This window comes from Pithys albifrons, chromosome 4 (genome assembly GCF_047495875.1).
Source record: "Pithys albifrons albifrons isolate INPA30051 chromosome 4, PitAlb_v1, whole genome shotgun sequence".
Classification (NCBI taxonomy): domain Eukaryota; kingdom Metazoa; phylum Chordata; class Aves; order Passeriformes; family Thamnophilidae; genus Pithys; species Pithys albifrons.
In genome coordinates this window covers 42,371,391-42,390,935 of record NC_092461.1, presented here as the reverse complement: position 1 = coordinate 42,390,935, position 19,545 = coordinate 42,371,391, and the positions used below count along the sequence as shown (strand labels likewise).

General features: G+C 48.9%; 1 protein-coding gene across 1 annotated transcript in view; it reads right to left on the bottom strand.

Annotated features, from left to right (window-relative positions):
- Nucleotides 1-13,270, bottom strand: part of EXT1 (exostosin glycosyltransferase 1) — a 181,373-nt gene extending 168,103 nt beyond the window's left edge. Inside the window, exon 1 of the mRNA XM_071553946.1 lies at nt 11,982-13,270. Within this exon, the coding sequence (XP_071410047.1) occupies nt 11,982-12,928 (947 nt within the window). The 5' untranslated portion in view covers nt 12,929-13,270. The remainder of the gene's footprint in view (nt 1-11,981) is intronic.
- Nucleotides 13,271-19,545: the final 6,275 nt, after the last annotated feature.

Sequence of the window (19,545 nt, the reverse complement as noted above, 5' to 3'; positions counted from 1 at the left end):
AAAATGAAAGAATAAAAAATCTTTTTGCTAGAAAGGACTATTATTACAGGCCAGAAATAGCTAATTAAATCTGAAAACCTCTTTTCACTGCAATTCACCAGTGTTGTGATGCAGAAAGCCAAGAGACAGTATCACAATGGCTCCACTGGTTATTTTGTTTCTGGGCAGTAGTAACTGAAAAGAGTTACTGTAACTGAGAACAGTCCTGTGAAAGGTGGCACGTACAGAGTGCAATGATTTTTTAACAACTTCGGAGCACCAGGTCCCCTTGCACAAACACAGAGCAAGTCGACCCAGGCTGTGGGGTGTTACACAAGCATCATGGCAAAGACAGGGCAGGGTCTGAGGAGAGGCAGCAGCTGAGACAACAGCCTGCCCAGTAGCTGCACATCAAGAGACATGCCCAGAGAATTTAGAGATGAGTAGGAATTTAGGGCTTCCACTGAGCTGAGGGGACCTCACATTGGGTGCAGAGCTTGGGGAGCAGCACCCGCGTGTGGCCAAGAGATGGGCGCTGCCTGCCCCACCACAGGACCTCTTGCCCAGACAGGACATGCTGGGTCTCTGACCATGTGATGCCCCACTGGGGACAACAACCAGGCACTGCTCAGACCTTCCAGTTCTCCTCACCCTGCCCACAGCAACCCCGAAACGACACTTACAGGCCAACTGGACAATAAGATGGTGGGTTGTTCCCAGCTGAAGGTTTATGACCACCTCCTGCTAATCAACAATTCAGGTACTTGTCTCCTTACACGTCACATCTGCAGACACCACCTTCCAAAGAACAAAGCCAAGACTTATCACCACTCTCCGTCAGCAAATTTTGGGAAGGCCATAGAAAAGCAATCACATTTGTGTGTGTGTGAGCTCACAAACTAACCCCAGGAACTCTCTTTATGGCAGAGAGGTCATTTACAAGGAGAGATGAGAGCAGCGAGCACCCGTGCCCCCCCCCCCCCCCCCCCCCTCGCTCTGATGTGTCACCCACCTGCCTTCACACAGCGACAGCCGCTTCGCGCTTTGATTACCGGAGCCTTCCCCGCCACCCCTTTGCCTCAGCTGCTTTCATCTTGCCACAACAACAGCGCAGTGAAAGGAGAACGGGAGAGGGAAGAGAGTGAGAAATAAAAAGAGAGACAGAAAAGAGATTTGGGGCTGGAAAAATCAACTTGATGGAGGAATCTGGAAAGAACTGACTTCCTGTCAGGCAGAGATGAAAGCACGAGGAATAAGGGATGTGTTGCTTATTAAAATGGTGGCATGATTCTCCTAAGGAAAACACATCTTTGGCACCTGCTTAAAAGCACTCCCATGAAAGAGCCACCCAACAATCTAGGATGGCTAAAGTCAGCACCATTTTTACCTTTTGTCGAATATGCATAAAAGCTTCTCAAGACACGTGTTTAATACAAAACTAGAGTAAGAACTATTTTAAAATCTTGCTTAAATTGATCCACAGGTCAGACATCGAGCCTGAAGTGATGCCAAGCAGTGAAGAAAAAGCCAAAACCCGCTTGAATGAAAACTTGCAGAACTGTAGTAAAAAAAGTAGGCAGAGAAGAGGGATGGAGAGCAGTTATGAAAATGCATGATTGCCTGAAATATTTCCCCATTTTCAAAAAGTGTCGCCTTGAAATTCCTACCTGCTTCATTCACCTTGCTGCTATCAGATTTTTTATTACTCTCACTTTTGAGGATTTGTCTGGCACTTAGTATGCAGGAGCAGTGCACAGGAATAGATCCTGCTGCCACAGATAATGCAGTTCTAAGGGAAACCCATCAATTGTTAATGGCCATGCAAATTGTTGAAACTAGAGAGTTATTCACAGTTATCTCGCTGTGATTTGGTAAGTGTCCATGCCTGATGTGATCACTCACTTGATATATTATTCCATTACAATTCAAGTAGTAGCCTTAGCTTTTGGTTTTAGGGGAAAAAAGCACAAGGAAGTGTAGGAGGGCGAAGGGATGTTATTTGTTTTCAATTATTTTAAACAGTCATACATACCTTCTTATGCAAAGTATGATAAATTCCTCCCTGAGACTACAGTCATGCCTTACTGAAACATTTAAACCTCTTCGGTAAGAACTAAAGGAGTTTACCATGCAACTTCAGACCCCAATTTTGCAAAGCACTTTCTTATGTTTCAGCCACACACCTGGTGCACACATCCTTTGTGGCCCTGGATCTTCCAGCTGCAGGTCGCATCGTTTCACAATTTCTGATCAGAGTTTTCTACTACTTCTGCAGAAATTCACTGACATTTAATAAGCTATAGGCATCTCCTCATATCCATAATGCATTCAGTCTCTTGCAGCAGCAACTTACTGATCATTAATTTTCAGCTTTATTACAGCTCCAATATATCAGATGCTCTTTTTTTCATCTTGTCTGAGATTTATTACTTTTAGCAAAGTGTACTTTGGTGTTTTTTTTATTTTGTTTGCTCTTTTTAAACAGCCCTTAAGGGAAAATTGTTACTCTTCTTTACAAAGTAATTCTGAAATCACAGTATTAAAAAGTAAATCCTATAATTATGTTTCCCATTAGGATTAGATGAATTACATTTAATTAAAAGAAAAATCTACTAGCACCCAGCACAATGGTTGGTGGCAAATTCAGAAGATGAAACATTCATGTGTTTATCTTCCTGAAACAGCTGATTGAGTCTATGAGCAGACACACCTAAACAAGCCTTCAGAGATATAAACTCACACATTACAAACAGAAATTTGTCCCTCCATTCAGACAGCGATTCTGATTTTTAAAAGCAGTCTCTGATTTTATTCTTGTAGACTACAACAACTACAATTTTGATGAGCTTTCTGGTACTAACACACAGAACTACCTGACTGCACCAGGAATTCCAATATTGTGATAAAACACCTGCAATTATTTGCGAGGCAAAAACCAGTATCAGAAGTCAAGACCTTCTAGGAGAATGAAGAAAAACAAGATTCCTAACCAAACACTGCCACGCTCCCCTGTCTCCAGCAGCACTGTTGGTCAGGTGATGTTCTCCATCAGACTGAAGGCTGCAGGGGTCATAATGCACACTGCAGCTCTAGGAAACTATTTATACCATGCTCCTTTTTACAGCTTTGGAGAACTAATTATTAACAGGACAGGGTCCCCCACGTACATTTTGCAAACACTATGGCAGGCATTCTTCCTTTAGGAATCTACAGCTATGAGCAGGCCGTCAGCATCACGCTCTCAATTTTGTTTGGGAGCTGAAGAATGATTGATCTTATTGATTTGTGTCAACAGTCTGACATGGCCATATCGACCAGTGGTAATTTTGTAGGAGGAGCTGGGAAGGGAGCTGGAGACAGCATTCTCTGCAGCAGGCCATCCTGCCCAAAGAGAAAATGTTGTTAAAGATGCTGGTACAGCCATCGATGGGACCGCCCTGGGACTTGAACCGACACAAGTGAGCGGCAAGACATTTCCCATGACCGTGTTTACAGCAAATCCACTGCTAAACACCCAACTGTATAATTATAATCTATTACAATTATGCAAAGAAGTAACATTTCAGAAAGGCCTTCTCATTTCCCATTCTTAGCATTGAATACTTTTGTTTTGCAGCCAATCAACTAAATTAGCCCTAATTCTGTTTCATTCACAAACACAAAGAGGATATTAGAGGGGGGAAAGTGAACAAATGGGAAATTCACTTAGGAACCCAGGAATTCTTCTGTTTTCATGTATTTCTAGACTAGAAAGCATCATGGAGAAAAAAGTCAACATACAGCAGAAGAGCTTTACTGAATTTGCTAAGTGCACCAGGACAGCCCTTGGAGGAGTGATCAGAAATGACAGTGCTGCAGCACCTGGAAAAGCAGCGGCCTTTGGTAGTGGCTGAGTGAAACAGGGAGAGTTACAAGGCTCACATATACTAAATGTGACCACGTATCCTCACCCAGTACTAGTGTCAAACACCGAAAGAGGTTTAGTGGGGATTTCCCCCTGCCAGACATATAGAGAAGAGCTGCTTTACCCTGCTTCTGACAACTGTCATCTTTTATTGGAAAATCACAATTTAGACTTACACTCACTGATGCTTCCTCAGAAGGGGATACAGAAAACACAAATAAGTAGTATTTCAGTTCTACACAGTACTTTCTCTAAACACTGCAAAGCACTACAGTAACCTCTGAAAATACTTAGGGAAGGCAAAGTGTTCTTCCCATTTTAAAAGCACAAGGAAATGTAACCATGATGGCCAGTGGCAATCCTGGCTGTCAGACTGCAGTCTCGAGACCACATGTCCTACAGGCAAGAGAAAGTTGGAGCTCCTGCAACAGCCCTGCCAGCACTAAACTTCACCCAGGGACTGCAGGACCATGAAGAAGTCTGTCTTAGTGGAGCACAAAAAGGAGAGCCTGGTGTAGCCAAGACAAAGACCCACTTAGACTCCTGTCTGCATCCTGGCTGAGGAGGTAGCACTACACCACTCGAAAAACTGAGGTTAAATCTCAACAAGAGGTGGTGGGAAAGACGAGTGGGGAAAACATAATATGTTTTTAAAAATGGCATCTTCTTTCTCCTGTTATTGAGGCTTAACCCTCCTGACTGGCTTACAGTTATGTTTTCTTATTCTAAGAAATGACAGCATTTTAGGAAGTTAGATTGCATTTGGAAAGTCATCAGCCTGGCAGCACTCACAACCAGTTCTTTCCCAGAAAAGCAGTTAGGCACAACATTTTGCTGAGATAGGCCCTATATTTCTTAAAACATTACTTCCCTCTTCTCCTGTGAAACAAATCTCCTCTCTTTTGTTGTCATTTGGAATTCATTTCCTTGTTTCTCCTGCACCACTGCAGTGTACTGATCTCCCACCTCTATACCCCATTCCAGGCTCTGTGGCACCCAAGACATTTTCTTCCAATGCACAGCTGTCAACTGTTATAATTTGCTCTATAAGTGGAAGAAAGGAGTCCCACCATCCTATGGCTTAGATCTTTAACCATCCCTGTGCACACCTGGGGTCACAGGCACTCCTGCCACAGCTGCCTCCCTCTCTGCCTGCTCCAGAGATGTGGGGATGAATTGTATAAGCATTACATAGCATTGATGCTCCATTGACGCTTGACTGACAATGCTCCTAAATTAAGGGCAAAACCGTAATGATTCCTCCTGAAATTTGGATTGAAAAAGGGGCAACACAAAACCTCACGTAAAAGCACAGCACAGCTGGATGAACAGAGGAACAAATCTACTGCTCTGTAGTAGATAAGAAGGTTTTGAAACCTATACATCCCAAAATACTTGGCAATGTGGAAAGCTGCAGAACCTTAAATGTAACCTGAAGTTATACTCACACATTCCCACAGGCTAAACTAATCTCCACAGAGTGTAGTACAGAAGTATACATCTTCCATCATCATGTCTTGGAGAGGTCAGTTTCAACAGCTCAGAACATGGCATTTAACTCCATTCACTGGACAGACATTTATCCACCTACCTACTGATTATTTTTCTCTGGTTAGCAAAACAGTTTGTTTACCCGAGACCACAAAACTCTGTGGATTTTCCTAAAGAAACCCTTCAGAGAGAAAAAGAAAACAATCACAGATAATACTCTAGAAATCATCAGATTACAGCACATTCTCTTCACTCACATCTGTTGAGCAAATAAGTGCTTTGTGTTGACCAGTTTCATTTACTTCCCTCTCCCACAAGCTGCTTCTGGTTTACTTTCCATGGGCTGTTCCAGGGCTGTATGTGGGGCAAAAGGATTATTTCCAGCAGAGTCAAACCAGTAGTCTTTTTTGCTCGGGTTTGTCTTGAGCTGAAACTGCTATCATTTAATCCCATCCTCCCAGCAAGATGCACTACTCCAGAGCTGCACAGACGCAAAGATGCCCACGGCTGGGAACACTCAGTGCAGCAGGGAGCAGCAGGCAGCTGTGCACAGCCCCCCAGGAGAACCCCAAATTCAGACACCTCCCTCCCTTAGGAGCAGTTTCAGTGAAGCTTACCTTATGCCACTACAAAACGTCCTGCAGAAGTTGGGAGTTTGCCCTGTGAAACACCTGGCCATGGAGGGCAAGCAGGCAGAAGCAGTGCAGGATGCTCTGCAGCACCTTCTAGCTGAGGGCACTGCACTGGGGGCACAGGAGGACTTCATCTTTCAGGGTAGTTGGAAACATTACTTTAACTCTGTTCTGATCTGGGTTCAACAAGCCCTTCAACTACTTGTTTCAAGACTAATTCTACTTAAAATTAAAATGATGACTCAGATAAACTTTTATTTGAGTTTTGTTCTATCACCAAGTGTCTCTTCAGTGATGAGCATTTACCAGTAAACTATCCTAGAAGAGTTTTCCTAGGCAGGAAAAATTAAAGCAGACCCCTCTGGCCGTGAAAGCAGCGTTCACCTACATTCTGCATGCAGGACACACCTGCTGCAGACCAGATCACCCAACTACAGTAACGCTTTGTCACCCCGGCGCCTCGTATGAGGCGCTTCACAAGAAAGATGCAGAAAGTCCTGGGGCAAGCAATTATAATAATAACTTGCCCCACAAGAAAACTTAATTACTTGAGGTGAGAAGGGCACCTGTTTTGATGCCCACAGGCAGGGTGGGCTCCTCTGCCAGCGCCTAACCACACACACCCAGCCACACAGGCAGCAGCACCCTGCACTGCTGCATGGGGAACACGCTCATGCACACACATCCACCTATACCCAAGCCTCTACCGAGAGGTGCAAACATTCAGGTTGAGGACTGCACAGCTGGCTGTGAGCTCAGGGATGCTCCCATTGCCCCTGATCCCAGCTCTTGCCAGGGCAGCAGCCTGGAGCCTCCCAGGTGGAAGCTCCTACCCACCAGGGCCCTACTTGCATTAAATCAGCATCAACAGGCACATAAGGACACTGCAATACATACAGAGAGCAAGCGGAGGAGCATAATAGAGCAAATCCTGTATTTCTCAGACATACATTAAAGCTTTGTTATTTACCTGCTTACTGCATTTTGCAATAAACGTATTGTAGACCAGGCAAATTTCCAGTTTTTTGAAAATCAATATTAAAAACACAGACTGGTGGTGATAGGTCTCAGCAGGAGCCAAGATACTCTGGGAAAATGCCCAAGCTCGCTCAGTAGTTTTTGAGTTTTATCCAAGCTCCCAAAGCAGCCTGGTGATATACAAGATGCACAGACTGGTTCCCATCTCAGTTCAGATGCCCTGAACAACCACCACCCAGAACTTGGATGATTTCTCAGACCTGTCCTAAATAGCTGCAAATGATCTGACTTGTGAAGGCCTATAGATAATTCAAAAAATAATCCACTGACTAAGTGTGGCATTTACATTTGTATTTTAATACAATACACGGAAGTTCAGTATGTTGAAAATACAAGAATTGCACCTTTGTTTGAAACATGTACATACATGCACATGCAGCACCCAGATTATCCTCACGTGTTGGGTGCGGAAGCCTAAGCCTTTACTTCACATTCTTGTGCCAGTCTTGTGAGTGGCAAACTCATCCCTAGTGTCTTCTTCTACCACTTCCTTTTTTTCAATGTGTGTGTTTTATTCCTGGTGGGAAGGAAACTAAACTAAAACTTGCTTTCTTCCCATTTTGTACCTACTGCACGTCTGTGACCTTTACTCAGGACTTTCAAGGGTGGGAGGTTCAGTGGTGATTGACACACATTCCACCAGTAGAGTGCACACCAGGTAAACCTACAGGGTATGAGGCATCAGTGAAAATGTTCAGCTGGATATATGCACCTGTAGAAGTACACATGCATCCCTGCCTAGTGATATCGTGTGCCCTGCAGAGATGTCTCATAGGTATAAGCACATGGTGTCGGCTGCTCTCTCCCTCCTCTGGCAGTGCTCAGCAGCCCCAGGTAGACCTCTGAGAGCTCCTTCATAGGCTCCTTCTCCAATAAATGCCTCCAACCTCCTCTGGCAAAACCAGTGCCACCTCACAAGGTCCTGTGTGTTTTGCCTTCCTTTCTAAGTTCAGTTGTGATCACCCAGGGTTTCTGAGCTCTGACTAATCACTTAAGTCTATAGAGAATACCTCACTATACTATTTGTCCTCCACCATAGTTCACATTTCTCCAAAAATACATTTTTTTCCTCACTTCTCCATTCCACTCTCTTCGACCCTGTTCATTTTTTTTGTTTCTTCCCCTTTCTTTCATTATCATTAACTTCAGCTATCCTGCATGGATGAGGAAAGTCTTCTTGAATGAGCTTCTGATGAGACTTTATGTTTTTTGATACCATCACCACTACCTTCTCCATCTTCCAGTGGCAGAGTTGCTGCAGATCAGGGAATATGCTACAGACAACGTTATTTACTTTCCTAGAAAGATCCTCATTTTGGTGAAAATCTCTTCTCTACATCTGGCTTTACGAGAACATTGCATTCCTCCATTTCTTTCGGTATCTGTAGTCATTTATATTACCTTCCAGAAAGTAATTATTTGGAACCAGTTAAGCCTGTATATGAATTCTGCCTTTGTTTAAAACACATTGTACATATGTATATATTTAGAATGTCATTAAATATTTAAGAGGCTGTCTTCAAACTTCAGCAGCAGCAGTGTTTATTCACTTAACCCTTTGTGAAACAGAAAGCTTGAGACAAAAATCCTATCATGGAGGAATTCAGAAAGCCCAACTGCCTTAGTGCTGGGTGACAAAGCCCAACTTTGACAACCAAGGACACTGCAACGCAACCAGAGGTTTTCTTTGTTTTCCTTTATATCCGGTTTGCTAGTAGTCTAATCAAGATACTGTAATTCATTTTAGTCTGCATTAACTTTATCTGCTGAGATGCATAACTAGGATGCAGATTAATTAGCTGTGACATACAGATGGATCTTTCAATACAATTTACAGAGTCAAATACACACATGCCCATCCCTCCTTCCTCCAAGTGAAGTAAGACATTCTACACGTGTTTCCACAAGTCAAGAAGTCACCTTTGTTGGTTTCTTCAATCTCCTAGAGAGGAAACACCACATCCTGCAGACAGGTGGACCTGGTGTGAACACACCACCAAATACTGCACTGTAGATGAAACCTCAATACAAGCAACTTGCAATATGTGCTGGCCCCAAGCATAACACAACGTAACACCAGCACCCTGCTGGCATGAGGTTAGCATGTTTTAAAATCTGGTCACCTATTTACCCAACTTTGCAAGGCCTCTACCCAGACCAAATCATTCAGATTTCATCCTGGCAAGGACTGGTATCTCAGGGCCACTTCTTCATGGCCCCCACACTCCTGTCCTTCATGTGAAGTGAAATGGCATAAGCATCACACCAGAGAATGGGAAAATTGGCACAGAAAAGCACAATATGCAACTCCCAACTCTAGCTGGATATGCAAACAGATGTATCCTGGAGAGTATGTTTTCCCTTTTTGATTAAAACCTTGAGGATGCACTGTTAAATCCAAGCCCAAAATGCCTCACAAGAGCCGCTCTGTGTGCAGTTTTCAAGGCCCAGATGTATTTAGAGACATTTATTTCCCAAGTGACTACAGCCTCGTTGATGATCAGAGGCTCCTTTAGGTGGGATAAATAACCAAGTCTCTCCTACAGCTTCTACACCTGGGTTACAGACCAGCACAGAAGCTTTTCAACTGCCTGTCTGTGCTACGCTGCCTTAGGGATGTGACCCCGTCACATTTTATGGAGGGAGTGGAGCACCAGGCATGGTCCCTATTTGCACAGAGGAGACAGAGCAGGCCACGGCAGCTCGCACTGCTGGGAGATCAGCAGATGGCATACTTTGCTGTGCATCGGCACCAAAGCAGGAGTGGGAAGGGGAAGCAGCACACTGTGGCAGGTGCACCCACTCCGGTAAGATGCTGGGTCAAAAGCTTCAGCATTTGTAGTTGTTCACCAGAGCAAAGCCCATTCATCTCAGCAGCCCAACCACCGACACAGCCTGCCTCAGTTCTTGGAGTAATCTTGATTTCTTGTCAACATCTCTTCTTAGTTCCTGTCTTTCATAGCAGCATTGCAAGAAATGTTGAAGCCCCCACACACCACCCCAGCCAGATATGGCCACATGTTAGCAGCAAGTGTACTTTTTGTATGAATAGCATGGCATACCAGTTGGGTTCATGCTATTATATCCCCTGAGGATTGTTATGTACACCTTTCATTACAAAGTAAGTGGCAAAGACACTTTAGGAGGAGCAGAACTCACGAGAAGAGGTCTATCTTTTATTAGATCAAATGGCATAGCTGTAAAAAAACTGACTCACGTCAAACCACAGGCGGGTACGTTTGGTTTTATGACAACTTGACAGCACACACGCTGTAGTATGCAGCAAATAACCAGGACTTTTCCCATCTGTAAATCAGCTCCAATGCTGAGATCTAAAAAACAAAAACCAGCATAGCCTGCAAGGCTGCAATTGTCAGGTCTCCCTTCTTCCCCACAAAAAAATATACCCTGAAGGAGGTCACAAGCCAAAGGGACTCCTGTGTGACAAATAACATGAGCTTAGCTTAGTATTGCTACTGATCACCCAGCACTGCTGCTGTTTCGCTTCCACGTGTGCATCATTTCACCATTCGCCCATCAGTTTTCTGGAAGTGAATGGGATTAAAAGTCCACTGAGTGTTTGCACTGCTGTTTCCTCCCCCTTGCAGCAGAATTACAGTAACTGAAAGGTGAGCAGAGTTCACCCAAGCACACAGAGGCTTCCCGACTTTGCCGTGCTGACCTTCCCCATCTCTCCCAAACCCCTGGGGATAGTTTCGGTGCAGAAACAGGCACCCAGTCGGAAATTTTCATCACTATTAATGCCAATGTAGTTTCTTCCCAACTGCTCTCCAGAAGTATTTTTCCACCCACGTTCCCCTGCACACCACAGAACCCTCCAGCCGTTGGCAGCTCTGGGTGCAGCTTCACTGCACACCACCCAGTGCTGTACAGCTGGTCTGTTTTAATTCAGCATCTAATTCCTGCTACCCAGGAACCATTCACATGTGAAAAACTTCATATATACCCACCTACTCTGCAGCAAACATAGTGGCGGTCGGCATTTAAATTAACTAATCAGCTGCAAACGGCTTAGTCAGCATCGCAGTCCTGGAGGTAATTCCCAGGAAGCGATTTTCCCGGCAGCTATATATACAAACCTGAAAAGCAGACTGAAGACAAGGGCAGCAGCACAGCGAGACAAAAACTGGCTACACTGTGACATTACCAAAGAATAAAAACAAAAGCCGGGGAAAGTCAAGGAACCGAGAGTTCACAGAAAGCACACGATGTGCTCACATCACCGGTGTATCCTCTCACATGTGAAAAACAGAAACTCGGACACAGGACACGAACACAACCAGCATTCGTTTTTCCTCCTTTCTTTACTGATGCTGCTGGTTAGAACTGAGAGGAAAAATACAGCTAGGCAAGTTACTGGCTTGTCTGTGGAGATACACAAACACCGGCCAGATGCCGGGTAGTGCCTTCTGGGGAGAGCATCCCAGCCATCGCCCTGAGCAACCGAACCGCTGCGGGAGCCAGGGTCACACAGGACCTGGAGAGGGCTGAGGACTCATCCAACTTTGTCTCAGGGCAGGGAGGGCACAGGGCATCTAAGGCGCTGGGGAGACAAAGGGCAGTGCAAATGCCAGTGCATCCTCCAGCAGCACCTCCGCCGCTGGCCACGTTTGGAAAGTCAGCGGGCTGCGGATGCAGGTCATCAGTCCCTGGGCAAGCAACGCCACGGCTGCAGGACACCGCATCGCCCTTCAACGCCTCCCCGCCAGCTCCCCCGGCCAAGGCAGCACTGAGCCAGTCGGCAGCCGCACGGGGGTCGGGGGAAGCTACCGACATGCCCGAAGGAGAGCTGGAAGCTTTTCCTCCGACCACTGAATGCGCATCGGCACACATCTGCTCACATCTGCCCGATGGCCGGGGCCCCTGCAGCATGTCCCTGGGGACACGAGCAAGGGGAAGGGGCACCGCTCACTTACTTTTCGTATTCGGCGTTGTCTCGATCGCAGCGCGAATCCTTGTGCTTTTGCCAGTCTTTGCCATGCTTGCAGGTGGTCAGGAGGACAACATCCTCTCCGTTATGGACGTGATATAAGGCATTCCTGGTGTCTGACCCTATCCCCGTCAGGTACCTCTTCCCCTTGAAGACCAACATGTACTTCCTGAGAGGAGGGATGGTGTTAAACCTCAAAAATCCCTTCTCCCCTCCTGTCCTAGGATGATCCTTAGAAAAGAGCGGGATAGAAACGTCAAAGTTGGGTCTGAAGTTTTCAGTACTGATGCTGGCTTTGGCCAGCATGGCCTGGCCAATGTCGAACCCCACATCCTCGGTGTAGTCTGGCCAGGTACCGGAGTATAAATTAAAAATTAGGTGGTTTCTGCCGTTGTTCCACAGGTGGAGGCTCTGCACCTTGGAGCGGAGGTTGTGCACGTACTGTGGGGAGAGCTGGTCCCGGTCCAGCGTGTCCAGGCTGAGGACGAAGAGGCAGGCCTGCCCGGGGTCCGACGTGTAAAAGCGGGAGCCCTCGATAGCGGCCAGGACGTTCTGGTAGCTCTCGGCGATCTTCTCCCCCTTCTGCTGCGGGTACACGTAGACCTTGAAGCCGTTTTTCCGGCACTGGGCGAAGTCGAAGCAGGACTCCATGCGGCAGCGGCGCCCGCGGTAGAGGCCGGCGCTGGCGTCCCGCCGCTGCCGGGGGGAGACGCGCCCGCCGCCCTCGGGGCCCGGGCGCTCCGCGGGCGCGAAGGGCCGCAGGGCATCGGGGAAGCGGGGCCAGGGCCGCTCGGCGCCGCCGGGGCGCGGGCCATGCCGGCTACCGGGCGGCGGGTGCCGGGCCGCCCGCAGCCGCACGCCTCCCAGGTAGAGCAGCAGGGCGAGACAGGTGCCGGCGGAGAGCAGCGTCAGGTAGCGTTTTTTGGCCTGCATGTGTCCGGCGGGGGTCCGGGGGGCTGCGGAGGAAGGCGGGGGCGGCCCGAGCTCGCCGGGCGCCGCTCTCAGCTCCGCTCCGCCATCTTCCCGCCGGCGAGCGCTTCAAACTCTCTTCGCCCACCTCCGCTCGGCGCCGTTCCCCAAGCCGCCGGCCGCGGTCGCGCATGTGGGCGACCGCCGCAACTTTCTCGCCGCCGGTGTCTCAGGGGCGGCGGGCGGCGGCCCGGCGGCGGCCCGGCGGGGCGCCCCGCATGCACTCAGGGCCGGCCCCCCGCGCGGGGCGGGCACCGGGCAGCCCCGCTCCCGCCTTCCCGCCGCTGCCGGCGCTCGGCTCCGCCACGCTCCCGCCCGCCCCTCCCCGCCCCGCCAGCCCAGCCCAGCCCGGCCCAGCCCGGCCCGGCCCCGCCGGCTCACAGCCCGCGGCCGCCGCGCCGCAGCCTGACGAAGCCCCGCATCGCCCGGAGCCCCCCGCTCGGCCCCAGCGCCGCTCGCTCCTCGCCTCGCTCCTGCTGAATGGGCCCCGGGACGGAGTGCCGGCGGCGAGGACCCGCCTCCCTCTCTTCTCCCTCCTCTCTCTCCTGCTCGCCCCTCCCTCCTTCCCCGCCTCCCCCGGGCCGCGGCAGCACCCGCGGCCGCCGCGCCCCGCTCCGCCCGCCCGGGGCCGCGACCCCCGCCCTCCCACCGCGCCCGGCCGCACCGCCCCCGCCCGGCCCCGGCCCGCGCGCTGACCTCACCCCGCCGCGCTCCCCGCGCCCCCATTGGCGGGCGTCACGTCCGGGGGGCGGGGCTTCCGCCGCGCCCATTCATAACCCGGCGGACGGGGGGCGTCGCCGCTGGGGGGGTCTGTTCAGTGGGGCTGAGGTGGTGCTGGGGGGCCCCGGAGCGGTAGAGGGATGTCCATTCGGGACTACTCGGAGCGGTACTGGCAGCGGCCCGTTCGGCGATACCGGGGCGCTGCCGGGAGCGGTACGAGGGGGCCCATTCGGCGGGCCCAGGGCAGTGCGGGAACGGGGCTGGGGGGGCCCGTTCGCTGGGCCCGAAGCGTTCCGTGTTGCCCCTGCGGCCGACACCTGGTGAGCCCCGGCACGGCACTCCTTCGCTCCCCGCCGATGCAGCCCCGGCCGGGCATGGACCGGCCCCCCTCTCCGCCGGCGGTGCCGCCGCCCCCTGCTGGAGCCGCCCCGGGGCTCGGCTGCGCACCGGGAGCAGGCACAGAACCGTGGCTGAGACCCGGTTACGAGGGCCCTGGAAACGAGCGTCCCGTGTGCGCGGGCAGGGCCGGCAGCCGTGGCCGCGCTCCCGGCGGGCAGAGGCAGGGCCGGGGTTCTCCAGCCTACACGGGGCACTTGGCGCTCCCGGCATCGCCCGTGCCATGGGGTCCGCGACCCCCGGGAGCACGGCCTGCGGTCCGCCGGGGCGGCTGCTCGGGACTGGCAGGATGCCAAAAGATACCGGTTAACGAGGGGTCTTTCGGGAGCTGCCGAAGCACCTGACCATCCCTGCATCTACGTGTTTGTGCTTAACCTCATCCGCGCCTTGGTGTTCAGTTCCATCGCCAGCAGCTTGTGTTCCTGGGAGAGCCCTCATCACTCAGGTGTCTGTGTGGGGAACCCCGGCTGGACGGGATGGCAGGAGCACAGCTGGGAGCCCCGGCTCCCTCCAGCACCCATCGCGCTGGGCGGGGTGATGGTCCCGCGCATGAGCGTGTGTGTTTCAGTCCTGCTAGCTCACCAGATAATAGCGGGGAAATTAACTGGGTTTAACTTAGACGAGGCCCTGTATATCGGGCTAAAGCCTGTTCCAACATCCTTTCCTTGTGCCTTATATCCAGCATTAAAACTAACAGATTTGCTTCCCTGGGTTGCAATCCCCTCTCCTCCTGCCACACACAGAGGGGTCTTACACCACCTAAGGGTAAGAAACCCTGTGTTGGCCAAAAGATTCCCCATCCTTGTGGTCTCCTGTACATGTTCCAGGAATGAGCTATTGTGTCCTTTCGTCTTCTCCCTGCACTTAAGCTGAACTGAGGAGGAGAAATGCAAGGCAATGTGTGTGAAGACAGTGTGCCTCTTCAGTAAAAGAGGTGAGAGCCTACTGTGGAAGGGTGCATTACTGATAGAAAATGAGGGTCAATCCTGTATTCGAGCCAAGAGAAGAAAATTTCCTTGCAAAATAATTCAATTGTAGGGAGGACTGTTGAAGGAAAAAGTTGGGAATAATAATAAAAAAGTCATATTCTGACGCAAAGGTTATATTTATGGCCAGTGTAGATTTGAGTACAAGGGGAAGTAGGTTTGGAAAATGACCTAAGTAGGGAAGTGGGATTAAATATTCATTTATTTGTTAACCCTATAATCCTTCTCTGAAACGTTTGTCACACCCCACATACCAGAACTGGGATGCTGATCAGGAAAAAAGAGGTCAGCTTCTTGAAAGGTGAACCAAGGCTGCTCACAGAGGCACCTTCTGTCACGTGCAGGAAGGTGGAATCCCATTACTATCTGCAAATTAAGCCTCTGGGGACCAGTTTCAAGCAGAAAAGCAAGGCTGTGAACTTTGCTGCCTCTGCCAAGGATGGTAGCTCTCACACATAGATTTTCAGGATGGGGTGCTGGTGAGCCTGTGATACCAAAGTGCAGCTCCCCACAATAGGGAAGTGTAGGAGGGAAGTGAAAGCTGTTGGACTTCCAGCTGCATTGCCCTGCACTTGAGGTACTCAGACTGTTGCCCACTTCACAGCATCAGAGAATAGTTTAGCTTTAAAGTATTTGGATCTGGGAAATAAGGCTCTGAAGTTGTCATTTTTCATGACAGAGTAATAAACTTTTGCAGATCACTGCTACCAGACTTTATGCATATGATTGCTCCAAAGAGGTCTGGATTCCATTGTGGTATGCAAGACCCACTTATGGAGGTGTGTGCATGCCTGTAACTTGGTAGAGAGTGGCTATGGGGACCATTTGCCTTTATGAAGACCTTTCTAAGCTATCACTGCGTTTGTAGTTTTCCTACGTAACAAACTCAAATCAGACTGTCTCCAGCCATTTCATTGCTGCTGCCCTGTGGGCAACGTGGCAGGCAGCAGGAATCACACAGCCTGCCTTTGGCTCTTTGGCTGGAGAGTTATCTGCAGCCTGGGCAGGTGCTGGGGCAATGCACTCCAGAAATGGAAGCCTACCTTCTCTGTGGTAATAAATCTGCCTGCATCTGCTACCAGGCAGGTGGATGTTGGAGCACAAACCACTGTATAACAGATATCCTGCCTGGAGAGAAGGAAGATTTGGTGGTGAAAGGGTATTTCAATGTATCCACGTGGCATGTACACAAGTCACAACCTGCAGGTTTGGTCACTGCTGCCTGCTAAGGATCGGCAAGGTTGCAGGTGCCTTTTGACCCTGGTTCGTTACCCTTTGCACTCTTCCAAATAATTTATATCTTCATATGTCTGGCAGTTGTCTGGGAATCTGTCCAAGCCTTCAAATGAAAGGCCAGGAGAGGGAATTGGTTTTCTATTTCTGGCTTTGCAACTTAACACCTGCCCAATCTGTGGCAAGTCACTTGGGGCCGAATTCTTAGAGAGGTGGATTAGTGTGTACTTTTCATTTTGTGTCTTTCTCTTGGTGTCTAGCTGTAGCTTTAGATGCTTTCAAAATTTAATTCCTCAGAGTTTCTGGCTCAGCTGCTACCTAAATCTGGTGGTACCTTCCTCTTTTTAAATGTGAAATATTCCCTGCTGCTTGGCCCATTTGGATGCCTGTTAGTTTTGATGCTGTTGAGTAACGCCCATGACTGGTGCACTAAGCGTTAGATGTTTCTCCATCAGAGCCAAACCTGAATATAAAACTTTGCTTCTTGGATTGAAATCCACTCAAAACATAAGAGGAAAATGCTGAAATATTGTCACTGACTCACCTGTCCTGAACACCACCCCACCCCCCCGCTTTTTTTTTAGTGCTGGTAACTCTGTTCTTGAAGTGTTTGCCAGAGTAAGAGACCTATCATCACCCTGTGCCTTTCAGGAGAGCATCCTCCTAGAATGGGTGGAGCAGAACTCCCTTCCTGGGACTGGCTTGTCATAGGTAACTATCTGGGGCAGTCACCCTGTTAGGTTACCTGTGGGCCTCACATTTACAGCTAAATGGGGTTGATAATGCTTTCCTGCCTAATAGGATTTATCACCGTTGTCAAGCGTGTCCTAGGGGAAAAAAAAGCATAAAAACAGTGGAGCTAAGATGTTTGGAAGGGCTTATTGACAAGCACATGTGTAGTAAAAAATTGTTACTCACTTGCTTAATTAGCTCAAACAGCCATTCTTTGTGCTACAGTGTGCTTTTCCATGGTTAAGTGCAACAAGGATTTTCAAAGAATTAAGCAGAACCTTGCAGAGCCGGCAGCCTGGTTCTGTATTTGTGAGTGTGGTTTCCATGGATGCTGAGGACCTACAGATGCCACTTTGGCTTGGGTGATTATATGCAGATTGAAGAGCAAAGCTTTTAACAGAAGTCCTCACCTGAAGGCTGGGGGAGAGGATCTGACTCTTGTGTGATGTTTGCTCACCTTCTGATGGGAGCCAAAAAGGTCCCCAGAAGGCAAAGTCAGTGTCCTCCTTTTATTCAGTAGTCAACAAGGCCAGGTAAAACTCTGGAAAGCAGTTTTTGAAGCCCACTTGCTAGTCTTTAAAGATTTAAGGATGGCTTACAAACTGTCTCTGCCTTCAAATAAACTTTGCCCAGGGTTGTGTTGCTTCATCATAAAACAAAGAATTCAGGTGGAAAGTAGGGAAAGACAGAACAGGCTTTCAAAGAGTTGTTTGTGGAATTATAATACTCTGTTAAAATTATTCCTCTTCTTGGTCCAAATTAAAATGATCTTTACTCCACAAATTAATACTAACACTACGGTTGTTTATCATGTCTTGATAATATCACATGGGAATAAAAATATCAACTCTTATCCATTGAAATAGCAGAGTTGTAACTGTTCGAGCTTTGACATTGCAACAGCTGTTTTTCATGTCCTCGGAAATAATTGGCTGTTACAGAGGCTGTTTAAATGTGAGAAAATCACAGTGGTTTTATAATTAGTTTATTTTTAAGGAAAAACATAACTGCCCTTTGCTAAGAAGGTGAGAGTTTCAGGTGGGATGGAGGGATAGCAGTGTAGGCACCTGAGTTACTATGACATTAAACAGAGAGTAAAACCAGAGGCTTATAAATATTAAGATCTTAATCTCACAGCTGAGCTCTGCTGGGGAAAGTCAGAGACAAACAAGGCTTTGCCTGAAACTCGCTGTAGGGTTGGGGCCCTGGTGTGCTGTGTTACAGACGCAGCATGACTGTGCTGAGTGGGTCTGAATAAAGGCAGCTGGCTCTGACCATAGCTTTGTACAAGGTTCATCAGAGGATTTAGCACTCCGTGGCTATTTTGAGTGCGTCAACTCATAAAACTCTCTCTTTGGGTGCAGCCTAATTTGGAAATGCCTTAAATCCATGAACATCTAATGTGGAGGGGTGGGGAAAGCTCCTGGGCTTCCTGAATGCCTACACTCAGGTGTGACCAGCTGAAGGTCCCTAGGTCCCACCTGGCTCTCCGTGCACAGAGCTGGTGGCCTCGTTCCCCACCCGAGTTTAACTTTTCCCTTCATACCCCCTGGGAAGACACTTGGCCAGCAAGTGCTCTGGGGAAGTCTGCCCTCCTGCGTTGTTCTGCTGGTCAGAAGGACTAGCAAAGGAGTGAGACAGGGGACATGGGCACCAGGAGAGTGGCCAGGTGGTGGGCAGCATCCTGCCGCAAGCCCTGCAGAGGTGCTGTGCCATTGGTTAAATCTGCACCACCAGTTTTGGGAAAGAGCTGGTAAATGCTTTTACTTTGTGAGTGAGTTTGTGGCTGGGAATCCCCAAGGAGGTGAAAGGGAGGCATTGAATGACTGCACATGATGCCACTCTATCCCCAGTATTTCCTAAGGGCTTTTTTAATTAGCACTCTGCCTATTGCTTTGCCTGGCAAGTCCTTGCATTGTGCTGGTTGTTCCTTCCCCTACTGTGCTGGATGGGGAACATGTGGGGGCTTGTGCAGCCTGCAAGGCCTCTGCATGTGGCCAGCTGGGCTTTGGTCCCTAGCCTCACTGGGATAAAGGGTTGGCTCCAAGGACTCCTCAGACACAAGTCACAGGGCTCTTTCCTGCAGCATGTGTTTTCTCTGCAGGCTGCCTAATAAAAACTGTTTCACAGCAAAGGCAGGCTGGCAGAGGGAAAGCTCTTAGGCGGGTGCTATCCCCGAGAGCACCGGCAGCCTTAGCAAAGCCTATTTTACTCTTCTTTGAAGAGTAATAACTTCCAGATTTACTCCCTTTCTAACTGAGCATCTTTCGAAGTGGGTGTAGAACTATTTAAATAGCTTCTATGGAGGTGGGATGAGAAATTGCTCTTATTCCATAGTCTGTAATCAGCACCAAACAAGCACTTTTCTCCACTGCGCACACAAACAGGCAAGTATCTGCCAGCAGCCTCAGCACTTTAGATCTGATTTTCTGCCTGCTTGTGTAAGACACAAGGAATTCCACTAACATCAACAGGGTTTCAATAGTGTAGTTTTATTTTATTTTAAATCCAGTT